The sequence below is a fragment of the Cajanus cajan genome, chromosome 9 (assembly GCF_000230855.2).
Source record: "Cajanus cajan strain Asha chromosome 9, NIPB_CcT2T_4, whole genome shotgun sequence".
Lineage (NCBI taxonomy): Eukaryota > Viridiplantae > Streptophyta > Magnoliopsida > Fabales > Fabaceae > Cajanus > Cajanus cajan.
Window position 1 is genome coordinate 14,848,005 of NC_138525.1, and position 18,289 is coordinate 14,866,293.

Consider the following 18,289-nt stretch of genomic DNA (forward strand, 5'->3'; position numbering starts at 1 on the left):
CGTCTGGGTTCCAAGGAGTGTTACTCCAATGCAAAGCGTTCCGGTTGTGCCACATGCTCCAGAGAATCATGGAAAATTCTGCAGCAGCTTGAGGGGTCCAATGCTGTAAAATATGAGATATGAGGTTAAAGACACCATCAGAGGAGTTGATCAAATTCAAGATACAAGAGTGAAGATTACTTCCCTGTCAGCACAACTTGGCTGATGGACAACTAAAGAAAGTGTGCCAGGTGTTTTCGATATCAGTATTACATCGGAAACATGTACTTGGGCAACGAATGCCTTTCTTTTGAAGGTTTGGCCGCGTGGGAAGGATGTCTCGCATCAATCTCCATATGAAATGCTTAATTTTGTGGGGAATACGTAGATTCCAAATGTTTTTCCATGGACCAGGAACATTGAGATTACCCATGGAGAGGCAATGCTGGAGGTAACCTTTATAAGCAGAACGAACAGTGTAAGAACCCGAGGGGTTCCATTTCCAAATACGTTTATCTTCACAGCGTGGGTTGAGAATAGGAATGTTGAGTATCCGGTTGCTGGTGTCCTTATCTAGCAGGGAATTAATCAAAATATCGTTCCAACCATTCTTATCATTGCTCATTAGATCAGAAACTTTAAAAGCTTGGCTATTTGAAGGATCATGAGGGTGAATACAATGGTAATTGTCATTGTATTTGACCCAAGATATAATACACAATAATATAAATAAAATAACGTGTATCAATTATAACCATGAATAAAAACTTAAAATTAAGTTATGTTTCACATATGTAGATTAAGTCTTAGTTGCGAGTTGTGAAATATTATGTCAATCATATCATGAATATATATATATATATATATATATATATATATATATATATATATATATATATATAAAGTGTTAAAATTAGAAACAAAACTCTATGCATAAAATATTAATCTTAAAATAAGTATTCACTATATATATAATATTATATTTATTGTTTATTATCTTAATAATAATAATAATAAATAAATTTGACCTATGAGCAGGCTTAACCTATCACATGGTCAGCTCACTTCACCTCAAACTAGTAAAGATTCATATCAAAATAACTTGAGACCTAATTTTTCACGAATTAATCATCTATATACCGTGTAAAATTTTTTATACAGACAACTAATCATATCTTTTAAATTATTTTATTTTATTTTTATTTAATTAAATAAATAAATAACATGATATTATTAAAAGATATGATTAGTTGTCAATGTAATATAAGTAATTAACTCATTTTTCACAACCTAACCAGACTTATTTATTGGATTATATGGAAAACTCTTACGATAAGTACCATCCTTTCAATGCACGTCACTTCCTACAAAAGACAGGAATGATTAAGATGTTGTTAGAAGATATCCTCCATAAATTTCCCCTTATATAAGTAGCATTTCCTCGTTCCTATAATGAGTGTAATGCTATATTTTTTTAATTAAAAAAAACTAATAAATAGGTAAAAAAAAAATTTATAATTAATCCTTTTTACTAAAAGTATATAATATAAAAGAAAAGTGATCATTTCAAATTAGAATAAGTCAATCAGATCAAATAAAAATAAAAAATTAACATAAGAGACATAACTCATTCACACATGTGTCCACTCAGGTACAAATGTAATGGAATAAGATAATCTTATAACTTTTTTAAAAAATGTTTCCTATATCCCATTTAGAATATTTTAAATAAACAATCATGAAGATGAATAACCGCTAGATTTTCTATTTCTTGATTTCATATAAACAAGGAATATAAAAATGTTTAATCTAGTAAAAATGTTAAAAATATTAACAATTTTTTTATTATAAATTTATTTATTTAATTATATTGTTAATAATTTAATATGTATATCGTTTTTTTTTATTATATTATATAGATAAATAGGTCAACCTATTAAATCTTTCATAACTTTTTTAAGTCTAAGTTTAGCCTGTTTAAATAAATAGACTTTTTTAAAAGTCTAAATTTCTTTTTATTGAATAAGTTAGGATAGATCAAAAATTCCTATTTAAAATCTGATTTATTCTCATCTCTAATAATCATTAATAGTACATTGAAAAATTAATATAATAATTATTTTAAGATTTTTTAAATATGACGAGATAAAAAGAATAAATTTTAAAATATTAACCACTTTACTTTTGTCTTTGATGTACACCAAAATGTGTGATAAAAAGGAACTAATTCAAATAACGTTATGTAATTTCAAGCAAGGATTCATCATTGAGTTAAAATAACTCATTAGAATATGAGGCAAAAGTGGAAATTTCCTCGTTATCCTATGTTAATTGGTCAAATTAGGAGTGTTCATCGATTCTCAATCCAATAAATTTAACAATCCGAGTTAATTTAACAATCTAAATCAAATTAATTAAATTAGTATATATATATATATATATATATATATATATATATATATTTTTTTAATCTAATATAAACTAAATCAATTAAACTCAATATTAATTGATTTAAATATCGATTAAATTTACACATCTAAAATCCAAATTACCTCGAACCAAACCAATAGAATTATATATTTTTATTTTTTATTTTGTTAACAATTAATATATATGTATCATTTTGATTATTTTGATGATATTTTTATGTATATAAATTTTTCACTTTTTTAAATACTTAAAAAAATCATGAAGAATTATATGACAATATATTAAATATCATTTTCATACACTATAGTTCATTTAAAATCTTTTAAGTAGATTAAGAAAAGAAACCAAAAAGAACTATATTGTAAATTTATCAATTTAGTTAATTTTTATCAATATATCAATTTAGTTAATATTGAAAAATCTATTTATTTTAAGAAATTTTTTTTTTATAAAAAATCATTAAATATCTGATAACTCTAATCAATTTAACTCAATCAGTATCAGATTGATTCAATTTTAATTAAATAAAAAAATTTATGAAATTTGAATAAATTTAAATCAATTAAATTTAATTAATTCAAATTAAATTTTTATCAAAATCCGAATTAATCCGACCTGTAAACAGCCGTAAGTCAAATTAGAACATACTTTTATACAAATGAGGCTAAGAATTACTTTGGCAGCTTGGCTTGGACTTTAGCTGTTTCTTTTGGATTCAAGTTGTAAAGCACAAATATCACATCCCTTAAGTTAATTTATTCCATTCTTTGCATAAAAGTAGCCGCAAAAACGATTGAAGAAGATAAGAAAGTGGACGAAAATAAAGATCAACGTCTTAATATGAGACCCCATCGTCATGGTCTTTCATTTATCGTTTCATTGGGCGCATGTACATTGAAATAATAATCTGATAATTTTGAATTTTCATGCCCTTAGAATTGGATGCATATACATTGAAATAATGATCTTATAGTTTTGGAGTCATGCCCTTAGCATCCAACCTTTCTAGTGTATTCGAAACACATGCAATACTTCAAATATAAACATCACAAAGAGTTTATACTTGAGAATAAAAATCAAGATAATTTGTTGGTCAAATTCACTTGTTAGAGGATATTCAATGCAAGTTTTTATAACTAACTCATTCAGATTCTTATTTCATTTTAAATGGTTTCACCATATATCATATATCACTTTTAAGCATTTATCTTATATATATATATACAAATTTTTCTATAATATTAAAATCTTATAACCTACTTATACTTTTATAATTTTTTATTTGTACTTTACTTGATAACTTACAAAATTAATTTATGAAAAAGACAACAACACAAAGAAATTAATATTTTAATATTAAGAACTTGTTTATTTAAAAGTTAGTTCTTAATTTAGAAGGTTGAAATCGTCATCAAAGCATAATTCAATGAAAGGTTCTTATAAAGTGTTTAAAATTAAAATGAATAAACATCCAAATTGATTCTTGAATTTGAAAAGTACTATCATATTAGCCACAAGTTAAGAAAAGTACAAATTCACAATTATATTAATCCTAAGGATAAAAAAGAGATATTTTTTGTTTTAAAAAGATAAAGATTTAATTTTATTTATTCATGCATTAACAAAGTTTATAATCTGATTACAAGATCAAAAATTAATGAAATAGAAATTGCAATTACTACATAATAGCAACAACATTGTCCAACAGAAAAACAAGTCTATTGAATTTAGCTAAAGCTATTATACCATTAAATTACTTATTAAGTATTAAATTTAAGAACATATTTAATATTGTAGAAACTTATTTGACAATTTTTATAAGGATTATAAAACGGAGGCTATCCGTCAGTCGGATTAGGCATCCTAATTCGCTTAGCTCGTCATATCTAACTTGTCAACGACAAATTGGGATAACTTATTATTATTTATTTTTATTGTTAAGTTTAAATAAGTCACATGAGATTTATTATGTAAGTAATATGTGATTTGTTGTGCAACAAATATGTTATACATTCGATTTATTTTATTAATATAATTTTAAGATTTTTTTAAAAAGAATTATTATTATTATAATTACATATCTATTTTATTATGTAACAAATTTGATATTTGTTATCTAACAAATCAAACAAAAAATATTATAATTTAAGATTTATTTTATTATTTAAGTACAGTAATTTTATGTGAGCTTTTTAGATATTGAAAAAGAAATATATTAAAAAAAGTATTCAAAATAAATATGTAAATTTTTTTCTTTATATATATTTTTTTAATTTTATGGTGGACTAACTTGTTAACCTGTCAACTTATCTTTAGATAAGACAAATTAAAGCGTCTAATCTATTTTTATTTGATTGACTAACCGACTCATTTTAACATTCCTATAATTTTATAATTTCAAAATTTAATTTGATAATACTTTTCAAATTTAATTAGTAACTAAAATAGTTAAAACTATGATTAGAATCCACATTGGCAGTGTTCTAATCTCTTGACCGACACCGGTGATAACTAATAATTTAAAAGTGATATAAGGAGGCCCAGTTTGACCAGTACCTCAACCACGAAATTCTCAGAAATAGACTTTGGAGGGTGAAAGTTAAGATAACTTTACACATTTAAACCATTAGATTTGTAATAATAGATCAAATTGTGACACGTGTACATTTAAGTTAAAATATATTTTGTACACGTGTCACAATCTGATCTATTATTACAAATCCAACGATTGAGATGTGTTAAGTTACCATAACTTTGATATCTCAAAGTCAGAGGATCCGGATCCGAAATTCTCACGTAGGGATAGAGTGATGGAAAATATATAATTTTTATCTCAAGCTCAATTCTCGACTATTGGTGGCCGCCATGGTAATGTCGTGTTCTTCCTCTTCTTCCTTTTTAATTTTTTTTTCCTATGTATCATGGGATTCGATCAATAATTCATGAACTTTACGAGATGACTCCTTCCAGCTGGAAATAAATGGTGATGTGTGATGATTTAGAAGAGAGATGTGGTTCCTGGCATATGCTACATCCTTTATCGTAAGCACTTGGGTCCCTTTAATCTTCTTTTTTGATTTGGAAAATATTAGGGTCTTTTCTCATGTTCTATCAACCACAATCTTTACAATTATGAACTATATCTTTCTCATCTTACTAATTGGTCGAATAGATATGATGGTGCTACTCTCAGATTATTTGGATAACTATAGTTAATGTTATTGTTTATTTTAAAATTTAAATTAGTAAAATGTTAAAATATTAGAGTACATGAATGTTATTAGTCACAATGTTATCATTATATTAATATTTATTGAAATTAATAATAAATATTAACATTATTATTATTATTATTATAAAATAATAATTTATAATGAATTAATGTGGTAGATTATCTGTGAGCTTACTGTATAAGCAAGTGAGTCCATAAGTTTTCTATTTCTTTACATTTGTCAGTGTGATTGCATTGAGACTACACAGAAATTTGGACATTGTAAAATAAAGATAGTTTTTTTCTCATTAACCGACACTCAATGGATTAAATAGTGTTTGTTTATCCAGGTAATTTTAAATTACTTTTGTATTATAGACGTAACAATAAAAAAAAATATTAATTTAAAGATAAATTGTAAATTGAGAATTTTATAATGTATTTGCTTTATTTAGCACCTCCTCCTTCAATTCCAAAATGATCTGCATCATAATACTTGTTAAGTGTTGATCACTTCGCAATTACAACAAAGTTTCATGATCATGGAGTCTGTCCCGCGATCGATTTTGTCATTTTCATTCTTTTTATCAAACATTCCTTTATTTTCTTTTCATTCTAGCTTTATCATTATCTTTTAGCCAAACAGTCACTGGATAGCACGATATACAAAAGTTACGTGATTTTTGAGTCGTTTTGTGGTCACAAATGAGAGGATTAATGGGATACGTGAGCACGTACGGTAGAACAAGAATAAGATTTTCTTTAGTAGAAATTACAGTGACAATTGTAACATCTCACTATTTTCCCAAATAGATGAATAAAATATTTTTTTATTAATTAATTGGGATTTAAATTATTTTGAGTGATTAGATAAGATAATATCTATTAATTATTTTTTAAAATTTAAATATGTAGAGTTAATTGGTTGAGCTTTTTACTGATGGGTTATGCAAGTGAGATTTACACTAATGGAAAATTAGTATATTACGTCACCTCTTTAACGTCGGACACACTAAAATCCGACGTAAAAAAGACGCGGTAGCATTTTTATAATTGTAGCGAACTTTTTTACGTCGGACCCTACCAGGTCCGACGTAAAATGTCAAATCTACGTCGGATGTATGTTGTGTCCAACGTAGATTTGACATTTTACGTCGGACCTGGTAGGGTCCGACGTAAAAAAGTTCGTGAAATTGAATAAGAGAGTGTGAGGCACACCACGCGCATTCACTCTTCATCACTTTTTGTTTTTTTCTCTGTAAACCCTCTCCCTCTCCTTTGTTACTGAATCATTTTTTTGTCTTTTGCAGAGTGGGGTGAACTCTTTGTTACTCATTCGCACACTATTGCAGCTCATCAGGTATGAATCAAGGTTTCGTTAACACCTTTTTGCTTCGCATTGCTATTGTAGCTATCTGTTCTATCCAATTTTTAGGTTGTTCTATTTGTACAGTTCGTTGGCCTTTTCTTTTGGGTTGTTCTACCTTGCAGAACGGCCCGTTCTGCTTGCACTCGTTATATTTTTTTTAATAATTTTTTTACTAGTTTTTTACGTCGGACCTTGGTAATGTCCGACGTAAATTTACGTCAGTTTTACAGGGCCGACGTAGATTTACGTCTCCCGCATTAACGTCGGTATTTTTTCCAACGTAAAAAGCTCAAAATAACCGACGTGGAATACCTCTTTTGTACTAGTGTTAGGATTTTGTTTAAATACATTAGTAATGTCATGTTTATCTTACATGCAATCTAACAGTACATTGTGATCTAAAGAGGGGAGGAAACTGGAGACAGTCGAAGAGGAACTCGAAGATCAAAATCTTGAAACTAGCGCCGATCTAGGTAAGGGGGAATGAAAACCTTCCTCCAGAGTGTAGGGTAACTATTGGGTAGTGGGATAGCTCCCAATCCTTAGGATGTGTATTTATATTGGCGAGGAATTAAACTCGATCCTTTTTGTGAACTTGTATGAAATTAAATGTTTTGTATATGATAGATGTGTGTATTGATGTATTGGTTATAAGAATTGTATGTAATCATGAACCTATGAGTGCTTGTGGTTTCCCCGGGGAATCCTAAGGATGTATCTAAACCCTTAGGTTGGAATTAATTCATAATAATTGTAAATTGTTTGACTAAAACGTGGATTAATTAGGCTATAGAAACCTCTTTAGCAAATTAAAATCATAGAAATCATAAAAGCCACATATTTGAAAAATAAATTTTACTGGTGTCGTGCTAAGCGACAACATGGTCTCGCTAAGTGCGGATAAACCAAAAATACTCGAAGCCTTGACCACGTCGGACATGGACTTGGTCTCGTTGAGCGTGAAAGTCCAAAATATTTTTGGCTTTATTGACACCAGGCGTGAGTGTAGTCATGCCAAGCACGAGAGCTCTAGAGATTCTTTAGATGTATCTCGTTGAGCTTGATTTCCTTCCAGAGGCTTGCAGCCTCACACACGTCGATCGTAGGGTGTCTTGCCAAGTGCGATTCTTTGCCTAAACCTTCTTCTTATGTACATGTATGTGGGTGGTTTGTGTATATAAGTGATTGTGATAAGTGAAAGTGATACATTATGAATTATGAATTGTGAAGTGATAAAGTGATAAGTGATAAAGCTTATGTGTTACGAATGATATGTGGTAACTGAATTTGTGTAATAATGTATTGAGTTTTGAATGTCATGTATCATGAGCATTTGGGTTTTGTGATTGGTATGATGCAGAATACATTGCTAGGAAAGGCTCCCTTGTGTAAAAAGTTTGTGGATTAGTCCTTGGGGATAGTTTGGGTCGAGAAACCCCAATCTTGTCTATTGTGTGCATGTGAGGTATCTTGCGTGACTCAATTATTTCGAAAAGACCCTAGTAGTATATCTTTCTAGTGAAAGTATTGTGATGGCTTGACTCGGCATGTACTCCTAAACTTCTCAACCTTTTAGCAAGAAAAGTGTTTTTACTAACGCCACATACATGTAGATTAGGATAGTCTAATCTATATATGATCAAAACATTTTGCTCGTGTTTAAACTATATTTTGATTGATATCATGATGGAATGAGATATAAATTGAGTTGAAACTATTGTATGGATTGACGAGGAGTTTAATTATTGGTTTTATATATAATGTTTGTGTGTGACTATCTGACCTTATTCTACACTGATAGTCAGAGTGGGATATGTTCTCAATCTCTTATTTTTCATCGTAGATGTTTATATGTAGATGCAAGAGGATTCCTTTTTAGAGGAGTCTAGTTGATTGAAGGGAGAACTATGATATCTATGATATTGGGAATATTGAATTATGTTCATGCTTTCTATTTTAGGAATTTTAGTTTACTTTTCTTAAAATGTACTTTCTTTAAAGTTTGTAATAACTAGGCGTTAGTTTAATTTATTTGAATTTCTATTATAATATTCTTTACCTAGATTTGAAGCTATTCAAGTACAATTATTTTTTTTATAATTATTATATTATGTATGCGAGATAGAGGGTGACATAACAATAAAATATAAGGTTTTAATTTAATGTACACATTACTTTAATATTTCATTGCTAAGTTGGCTCTAATATTTTTTAAAATAAGATAAATTTTAATTTTATCTAATATTTAATACATGTCATATATCAAAATTAAATAATGTTGTTGTATTATTTTGACTTGTATTTAACATTACTAGACATATAATTATAAAATATAATGTTAATTATGTTCAAATAAAAAAATCACTACTCACTCCTATTCATAATTTTTATGTTTAAGATTTTTCGCACTTCTTGAAAAATATTTAATGTTAGTATGTTGAATCTAAAATACTAATATAATATCTTTAACAAGATCAATTATGGAGTAGTAATAACTACTAATTTTTTTTGACACCTGATAATAACAATTGTTAAGTAGTGGTATATGTGGAAAAAATTAATTAATCTACTATTATGTATTAGACATGAACAACTATTTAATAGGCTTTTGGACCAAAATAAATAAATAAATAAATAAAATTATTGAAATAAATTAATAAGAAAACTAATTATTAAAATAAATAATTTCTGCCACGTAGGATGCATAAGACATCATGGAAAGTGATTTTTAAATATTTGAAAAGTGCCTCCCATACCATGTGAAAAAGTACAGAAACGATGCTGCATGTTACATAAAAAACATTAACAGTGTTGACGACTTCTGTACGACATTTTTTTGCTCCATGGTTTGCGCGAGTTTGACCAAAAATTCAAACAAATTGTCACCTGGATTGACGACTTCTTTGCCACATACGCCAACATCCAGGGTGCCACATTCGTCACCGTCAGGACGCCGGGACCGTTGTTCCCCATGGAGGCGGAGACGAAGACGCCATCCTTGCTGGCTTCGAAGGCCCCCACAATAATGACGTCCAGGTGGTAAGGCACCACCATGCCCCCCACGCTGAGAGAGATCACCTCCACGCTGTCGGCCACGACAGCGTCGAATGCAGCCAGAATGTCAGAGTCGTAGTAGTTGATGTTCCAATAGACCTTGTAAACAAGGACGGAGCCAAGGGGGGACCTACGGGTGCCACGGCCCCCCCAACAATTTTAATTTTTTTTTATATACATATATATTACTATATGGCACCCCCTATTTTTAATATAAACTCATATTTTTAATATAAACTCATATGTATATTACTATATGGCACCCCCTATATGGCACCCCCAGTATTGAAATCCTGGCTCCGTCCCTGCTTGTAAATGACGAGGTGAGCCTTGGGAGCCATCTCGGCTGCCATTCCTTTGGCGTAGCCCATGGTGGAGGTCAGGAAGACGTACCTTCCGACGGTGATGGAGGCGGTGTGGGTGTCATGGCCGTCAGAGTCTATGGGGGAGCGATACTCGAGGGTGTTGTTCATTTTGTCATTGGTGGCTTCGTAGCCAGCGTAGAAGTAGTGAGCTCCGATGAGCTTGCGATTGCATGAAGTGGGAGGGAAGTGTTTTTCGACGACGTACCAGTACCTGTGCTACAAGACGTATAGCATGGTGACGCCTTCTATTTGAAGAAAATTTTAAAGAAAACGTCTATCATAATGACGTTTTCCCTTATACATGCCGCAACATGAATGGAGGTAACTTATTTAAAGAAAACGTCATATGTAATGATGTTTTTTGCATCCTCTCTCTCCTACTTGGCAGAAACAACTTATTTTAGTAATTAGTTTTTTAATTAATTTATTTCAATAATTTTATTTTATTTTTAATTTATTTTGGCTGAAAAGCCCTATTTAATGTAAGAACATTTTTAAGAATCTCTTTTTAAAGAGAGTGTTTTGATAGGTCCAAATTACTGAGAGCTAGGGCTACACTAGTATTACTAAAATAAAGAAAAGCAAATTCAGGAAAATGATCTCTGCCCATTCAATTCACCTCTGCATACATATATAGAACCCTAGAAAATATCTAATGGACGCTGGGCTTGTAAATACAAGGGCTGAAAGTTATTAACAAAAAACACTGCAACACAAAAAGAACGATTGGGCCTATCCTTAAGTATAGTCTCTCATCCAGGCTGGTGTTTGTTTGTATCTTTTGGGCCTATCATTACCGCCCGGTCCGAAACGGACCTTGTCCTCAAGGTCCACAAGGGCCATATCATGAGGTGGCAGCAGCTGGTTGGTGGGAGTGTGGGAGTCACGGATCACGGTTGCATTATGCGGTGAGGATGAATTTGTGTTTGTAAGGAATGGTCTAGATGAAACCGTAGCACTCGTGGGATCAATTGCGGACACGTGCGTGCTTGCGGAAGTCGAAGTGACTTTAGTGGGGTTAGGTGGGAGGGGAAAAGGTATGTCCGTTGGATTCAAAGTAGACGGCTCAGATGAAGAGAGAGGCTGATGGAGTAATGGGTCAGTAGTTGAGAACGTAATATTGGGAATTAAGGTGGCATTTGGATCAGTATGTGGGTTAGGCGGAGGGCAAAGGTCACGAGGAAGGTTGAGAGGCGACAATGGAGGGGGAGGTCCTCGAAAAGGCCTAAGCTTGGAAATATGAACCACAGGATGAATTTTGGCTGTCTCTGGAAGGGCCAAGTCATAAGCCACCGGACCAATGCAATGACGGACCTGGAAGGGGCCAAAATAACGACGGCCGAGTTTGTTCGATGATCGACGAGAAACTGTGGTTTGCCGGTACGGTTGGAGCCGGAGAAGGACCCAGTCACCAACTTCAAAGGTAAGGTCTTGGCGACCGAGGTCAGCGAGAGCCTTCATTCGTTGTTGACTGCGAAATAAATTTGCTCTAACGATTTTGATAATATTCTTGTGTTCTCTGATAATCGCAGCCACGGTGGTAAGTGAAGAGGAGCCCGAAAGAAGATCAAGGGTAGCTGGAGGGGGTCGACCATACAGGACATGGAATGGAGACGTACCCAGACTAGAGTGGCGGGAAGTGTTGTACCAATATTCGGCGAGATGCAAGAACCGATACCAAGTACGGGGTAGGTCACCAGCAAAACAACGGAGGTAGGTTTCCAATGACCGGTTCAAGACCTCGGTTTGACCATCAGTTTGAGGATGGTAAGCGGAGCTGAAACATAAGGTTGTGCCTTGCATGCGAAAAAGCTCTTTCCAAAAAGCACTAAGGAAGACTGGGTCACGATCAGAAACGATGGACTTTGGGACACCATGCAAACGACAAATGTCCACCATGAAACGTTGGGCCAGTTGTGGGGCGGAAAATTTGGCAGGTAAGGCGATGAAGTGGGCGAACTTGCTGAGCCTATCACACAAGACCCAAATAGTGGTGTGGCCGAAAGATCCAGGTAAATGGGCGATAAAATCCATTGTAATTTCTTCGCAAACTCGTTTTGGTGGGAGTAAAGGTTGTAATAAGCCAAGTGGTTTCTGTGGATTGTATTTGTTGCATTGGCAGGTGGAGCACTGGCGGATGAAGGTTCGAGTGGCAGCAGCCATTTTGGGCCAATAGAAGGAAGCAGAGAGACGACAAAGAGTTGGTTTCAAACCAGAGTGGCCAGCTAGAGGTGTGCAATGAAACTCACGAATAAGCTTGTGACGGAGGTCTGGAAGGTCAGGGACAAAGAGGCGTTCCTTAAAAAAAAGCAGCCCATTGCGACAGGTGAAATTGTTGTTGTGCGTAGTGTCGTGTAACAATTGTTGTTTGAGTGTTTGGCCCTCGGTGGTGTGAGAATAATAATGTTGCCATTCTTGGATGAAGGATGCAACCGGAGAGGATACAGAAAAAGCCAGCATGGTGGGTGTTTCCGGTCGAGACAGAGCATCAGCAACCAAATTCTGCTTGCCAGGCCTGTACAAAATGTCAAAGTGAAACCCCAAAAATTTAGTGGCCCATTTCTATTGTGCTGGGGTGTGAATAGATTGCGAAAGTAAGTTTTTTAAACTCTGTTGATCAGTAATAATCTGAAAATGTTGCCCAATGAGATATTGTCGCCATTTTTTGAGGGCCTCTGTGATGGCAAACATTTCTCTTATATAAACTGATTCACTCTGCATTTTTGGACAGAGTTTCTTGCTAAAAAAAAGCTAACGGATGGCCCCGTTGAGAAAGAACAGCACCAACGGCAATAGCTGAAGCGTCAGTTTCAAGCACGAACGAGGAATTGAAATCAGGAAGGGCTAACACCGGAGTTGATGTCATATGTTTCTTTAAGGATGTAAAGGCCATTTGGGCTTCGTCTGTCCATGTAAAAGTCTGAGATTTAAGTAAATTGGTGAGAGGAGCGGCGATTGTAGCGTAGTTCTTCACGAAACGTCGATAGAACCCTGATAGGCCTAAGAATCCACGTAAAGCCGAGAGAGAACGCGGTGCAGGCCAGTCCACAATGGCTTGTATCTTGGTTGCGTCTGGGGAAACACCCTGATCATTGATAATATGGCCTAGATACTTAACAGAAGTCACACCAAACTCACACTTAGATAATTTGGCATAAAACTGATTAGAAAGCAACAAATTGAGGATAATGCGCAAATGATTAAGGTGGCTATCAAATGATTCACTATAGACCAAAATATCATCAAAAAAAACTAGAACAAATTTTCGTAAATATGGTCTGAGTAAATCATTCATAGCTGCTTGAAAAGTGGAAGGAGCATTTGACAACCCAAAAGGCATCACCAAAAATTCATAGTGGCCATCAAATGTCCTAAAAGCTGTTTTGTAAGTGTCTGAGGGAGCAACTCGTATTTGGTGATAACCTGAACGCAAATCAATTTTAGAAAATACTCGAGCAGCCCCAAGCTCATCAAGCAACTCGTCTATCGTAGGAATAAGGAAACGATCACCAATAGTAATTGCATAAGAGCCCGATAATTGTTGTGAAGTCCCACATCGGTTAGGAAGGAGAACGAAGCATGCCATATATATGGGTGTGGATACCTTCCTTGTGTGGACGCGTTTTGGGGTGGCATGCGTGCCATTTCCAGAAGCAAAACCGTGAGGGCTGCGGCCAAAGCGGACAATATCCACATGCGGGTTGCTGGGGTGTTACATTTGGTATCAGAGCCGGGACCCGAGCCGGTGTGCCAGCGAGGGCGCTGGACTCCCTTGAGGGGGGTGGATTGTGAAGTCCCACATCGGTTAGGAAGGAGAACGAAGCATGCCATATATATGGGTGTGGATACCTTCCTTGTGTGGACGCGTTTTGGGGTGGCATGCGTGCCATTGCCAGAAACAAAACCGTGAGGGCTGCGACCAAAGCGGACAATATCCACATGCGGGTTGCTGGGGTGTTACATTTGGTATCAGAGCCTGGACCCGGGCCAGTGTGCCAGCGAGGGCGCTGGACTCCCTTGAGGGGGGTGGATTGTGAAGTCCCACATCGGTTAGGAAGGAGAACGAAGCATGCCATATATATGGGTGTGGATACCTTCCTTGTGTGGACGCGTTTTGAGGTGGCATGCGTGCCATTGCCAGAAGCAAAACCGTGAGGGCTGCGGCCAAAGCGGACAATATCCACATGCGGGTTGCTGGGGTGTTACAATAATCAACACAAAAACGCCACGTTCCGTCCTTCTTTTTAACTAGTAACACTGGGGAGGAAAAGGGGCTAGTGCTGGGTTTGATAATACCGTCATGAAGCATAGAGGAAATCAGGGAGGTCATGGTGTCTTTTTGGGAGTGTGGGTAACGATATGGTTTAATATTGACGGGATTAGAAGAGGGAATTAAAGGAATGTGATGATCGTGGGGTCGGGATGGTGGAAGGCCGTGAGGTTGTTGGAATAGTTGAGAAAATTTTTGGAGGAGGGTGGATAGTGCTTGTTGGAAATTTGGAGGAGGGTCAGTAGTGGAAGGGTGAGTGTTAGTGGAAAAATTTGGTAGGGTAGTAACGGAGGAGATAGTTAAAAGGTGAAAAGAGGCAATGGAATCTTGGTGAAAGAATTGGCAAACTTGATGGAAAGAAGCTTGGGTGGGGTTATGAAGGGTCTCGCCAGTAATGGTAATAGGCATGGAATGGTGATTAAAGGTGAATGAAGGGATCGAAAAATCTGCTTGAACAGGGCCTAAGGTGCGTAACCAAGCCAGGCCTAAAACCACATCTGCCCCCTCAATGGGAAGGAGGTATAAGGGTACCTGAAAGGTGTGTTTTTGAAAAGATATTGCAACTTGTGGGCAGTAGTCCTGGCAAAGAATGTGGGCACCATTGCCTACCATGACCTTAAAAGGGGAAGTGGGTTGAGTGGATAAATGTAGGTGTTTGGCTAGGCGAGGTTGGATTATATTGTGGGAGCTCCCGGTATCGATTAACACCATGACTGACTGTCCATTTATGGTACCATGGAATTTGAGGGTTTGAGGGGATGGTAAACCCGTGAGTGCTTGTGGGGATAAATGGAAATGTAGGGGTGGGTCAGATGGTAAAATTGCAGTTTCAGGTTCGGAATTTGGATCAAGGGTTTCTGCCTCATCATGAAGCAAAAGAAGGAATCGAGGGGTAGAGCATTTATGCCCGGGAAAAAACTTTTCATCACAGTTGTAGCATAAACCAGCCGTACGGCGTTCTTGCATTTGTTGGGTGGAAAGGCGTTTGATGGGGAGTGTATTTGGGGCAAGGGTAGGGGAAATTTGGGGTGTGTTGGTGGAAGGTATTTTAGAAGAGGGGGCGGTGGTGGAGGGATAGGAATGGGAACGGAAAGGTTTAGGCCGTACATCTTTCAATTTGTCCTCTACCAATTTAGCAAGGCCCATGGCCTGGGACACAGTTTGGGGTTTTAAAATAGCTAGCTCTTTTTGAATGTCCTTTGAAAGGCCAGAGATGAAACAATTGCGAATAGCAGCTGGGTCTAAACCAAATACTTGGTTATTTAATTTTTCAAAAGCAGTTTGATAATCAGTAACAGTACCTGTTTGCTTTAATTTGAATAAGGTGGCCTGGGGGTTTTCGTATGAAGAAGGACCAAAACGGACTTCTAATGCACGGCTAAATGATAGCCAATCACCAAGCTTTTGATTGTAAAACATCCATTTGAACCATGCGAGGGCATCACCACGCATATAAAAAGCAGCAAGAGATACACGTTGCTCCCAAGGGACTTGATAGAGAATGAAATACTGATCAGCTTGAAAAAGCCAGTCAAGTGGGTCTTGACCATCAAACGTAGCTAGCTGTAGTTTAGGGGGACGGAGAGAGGTGGGGTATGGTTGATGGTGGGGAGGGTGGGAAGTACCCAAAGGCTGGAGGGGAAAAGTAGTTGTGGAAAATGAGTTTTGGGGTTGTGTATTGGGCGGGTTGTGAGATGTGAAAATAGGCGGTATTGTGGGAAAGGATATGGAAGAATGTGCTGACGGGGATGGGATGGGAAGGGATATAGAAGGTGAGGGGTCAGGTGGATGAAATTGTTGGGGAAAACGTTCCAAAAAGGTGGCCATGAGTGTGGTGAGGGAATCATGACGAGATTCTTGGGTTTGATGTTGAAGGTCCAACTGGGTTTGGAGAGCATTAAGCTTCTCTGTGAGTGCTGAAATAGCCTCATCGGTCGGCTTTGGGTCGGTATCCTTGCGAGGAGGCATGAGCGGCAGCAATGAAAGCACCAATGATAGGTCCAAATTATTGAGAGCTAGGGCTACACTAGTATTACTAAAATAAAGAAAAGAAAATTCAGGAAAATGATCTCTGCCCATTCAATTCACCTCTGCATACATATATAGAACCCTAGAAAATATCTAATGGACGTTGGGCTTGTAAATACAAGGGCTGAAAGTTATTAACAAAAAACACTGCAACACAAAAAGAACGATTGGGCTTATCCTTAAATATAGTCTCTCATCCAGGCTGGTGTTTGTTTGTATCTTTTGGGCCTATCATGTTTCTAGACATTTTTTTTACGAGAGAATTTTTAATAATTTATTTATTTATTTTAATTTTAATTTATCATATTTTTTTATTAATTAATTTAATATTTTTAAAATAAACTAATAATAACTAAAATCATAAATCTATAATATAAGTTAGTTGTTTAAAAATATCTACTTATAAAATTTTTAACTATAATTTATATGCTAAAATATAATATATTTATTGATATATATATATATAATTTATTAAAAAAATTAGTTATCTACCATAAACATTTAGCATGTGCATTTACAATGCACCGACTAAAATACTAGTATTACTTCAAATGTGTAAAACTTCAAAAAAATTTAGAACAAAAGAGAAAATCTATAACATCAAAAGTTATGGATAGAAGATAGTATTTCTATAAAATTACATATGATTTTTTTATATATTTTTAATTTAATTTTTTGAAATTATGGAAGTTATATAATTTTTTTAAATAAATTACACAAAATGATTTTTTTATGAAATTACTTATATATACAATATTTTTTAAAATTATAATTATTATTTAAATATTTTTCTTAAAAATTTGAATAATAGCTATTTATTTTTAATAGTTTAATTAATAATATATTTTAGATTTACTTGTCAAAAATATTATATATATATATATATATATATATATATATATATATATAATATAAAGATAATATGATGAATACAAAATTTATAAATATATATTACTACATTTGACCCTAATTATAAACAATAAATTGAGTTTTTCTTTGGTCATAATTTTAAGCAATAATTATTATTTTTTAAAGTCACGTAAAGATTAAACTTATTTTATAACTTGTTAATTCTATTTCCTATGAATTTACTTATAACTAATATTAAATATAATAACTACTTAAATAAATAATATATTTGAAATAAAACTTAAATTTATGGTAAAATTAATTAAAACTAAGCATATTAACTAATATTTATCTTATATTACTTATAATCAGTGTAGAAGCAGTACTATATATTAACTAATATTTATCTTATATTACTTATAATTAGGGTTAGAAGTAGTACTATATATCACTACGTGGTATATATTTTGCATAAAATATTATATTATTTATCTAATATAATATAATATATATTAAATTATATATTGTGTTTATTATAATCAACATATTCACTTTCATATAGTAAACACATCAGCTATCTTGTGAGAGAATGTTTTGAAGTACTTATTTTTGATGAAAAAATTATTAGAGTTTTTCTTTAATTTTATCTAATTTAATTTTTATTTATCATATTTATATATAAATTAAATTTTAATATTTTAAATAAATTATAAATAATCTCGTATCACAATATA

At 33.8% G+C, this 18,289-nt stretch overlaps 2 protein-coding genes and 1 long non-coding RNA gene across 3 annotated transcripts; 1 reads left to right on the forward strand and 2 right to left on the reverse strand.

Annotated features, from left to right (window-relative positions):
- Positions 1-20: 20 nt before the first annotated feature.
- On the reverse strand, positions 21-604 carry LOC145951964 (uncharacterized). Its single transcript, XM_083064173.1, has 2 exons — positions 268-604; positions 21-103 (listed from the first exon to the last, which is right to left on the reverse strand). The coding sequence occupies exons 1-2, from the start codon at positions 602-604 to the stop codon at positions 21-23; spliced, it is 420 nt and encodes a 139-aa protein (XP_082920299.1).
- A 4,114-nt stretch (positions 605-4,718) lies between these two features.
- On the forward strand, positions 4,719-9,330 carry LOC145951775 (uncharacterized). Its single transcript, XR_014429705.1, has 3 exons — positions 4,719-5,451; positions 6,931-6,980; positions 7,377-9,330. It is a non-coding gene; the product is annotated as an uncharacterized LOC145951775 (long non-coding RNA).
- A 461-nt stretch (positions 9,331-9,791) lies between these two features.
- Positions 9,792-16,646, reverse strand: LOC145951965 (uncharacterized). The gene is made up of 5 exons (XM_083064174.1): positions 14,705-16,646; positions 13,165-13,891; positions 11,225-12,923; positions 10,437-10,624; positions 9,792-10,173 (listed from the first exon to the last, which is right to left on the reverse strand). Exons 1-5 carry the CDS (start codon positions 16,644-16,646, stop codon positions 9,792-9,794), a joined length of 4,938 nt encoding a protein of 1,645 aa, XP_082920300.1.
- Between the last annotated feature and the right edge of the window lie 1,643 nt (positions 16,647-18,289).

Bases quoted from the DNA above. Each gene is read 5' to 3' on its own strand.
- LOC145951964 (XM_083064173.1), bottom strand. From the start codon at position 604: ATGAGCAATGATAAGAATGGTTGGAACGATATTTTGATTAATTCCCTG. The intron at 104-267 runs GTACATGTTTCC...CATATTTTACAG, and splicing joins GAAAGGCATTCGTTGCCCAA to CATTGGACCCCTCAAGCTGC.
- LOC145951965 (XM_083064174.1), bottom strand. From the start codon at position 16,646: ATGCCTCCTCGCAAGGATACCGACCCAAAGCCGACCGATGAGGCTATT. The intron at 12,924-13,164 runs GTTAGCTTTTTT...CATTTTGTACAG, and splicing joins CTTTCTCAACGGGGCCATCC to GCCTGGCAAGCAGAATTTGG. The intron at 10,174-10,436 runs GTACGTCTTCCT...TGGCACCCGTAG, and splicing joins GCCTCCATCACCGTCGGAAG to GTCCCCCCTTGGCTCCGTCC.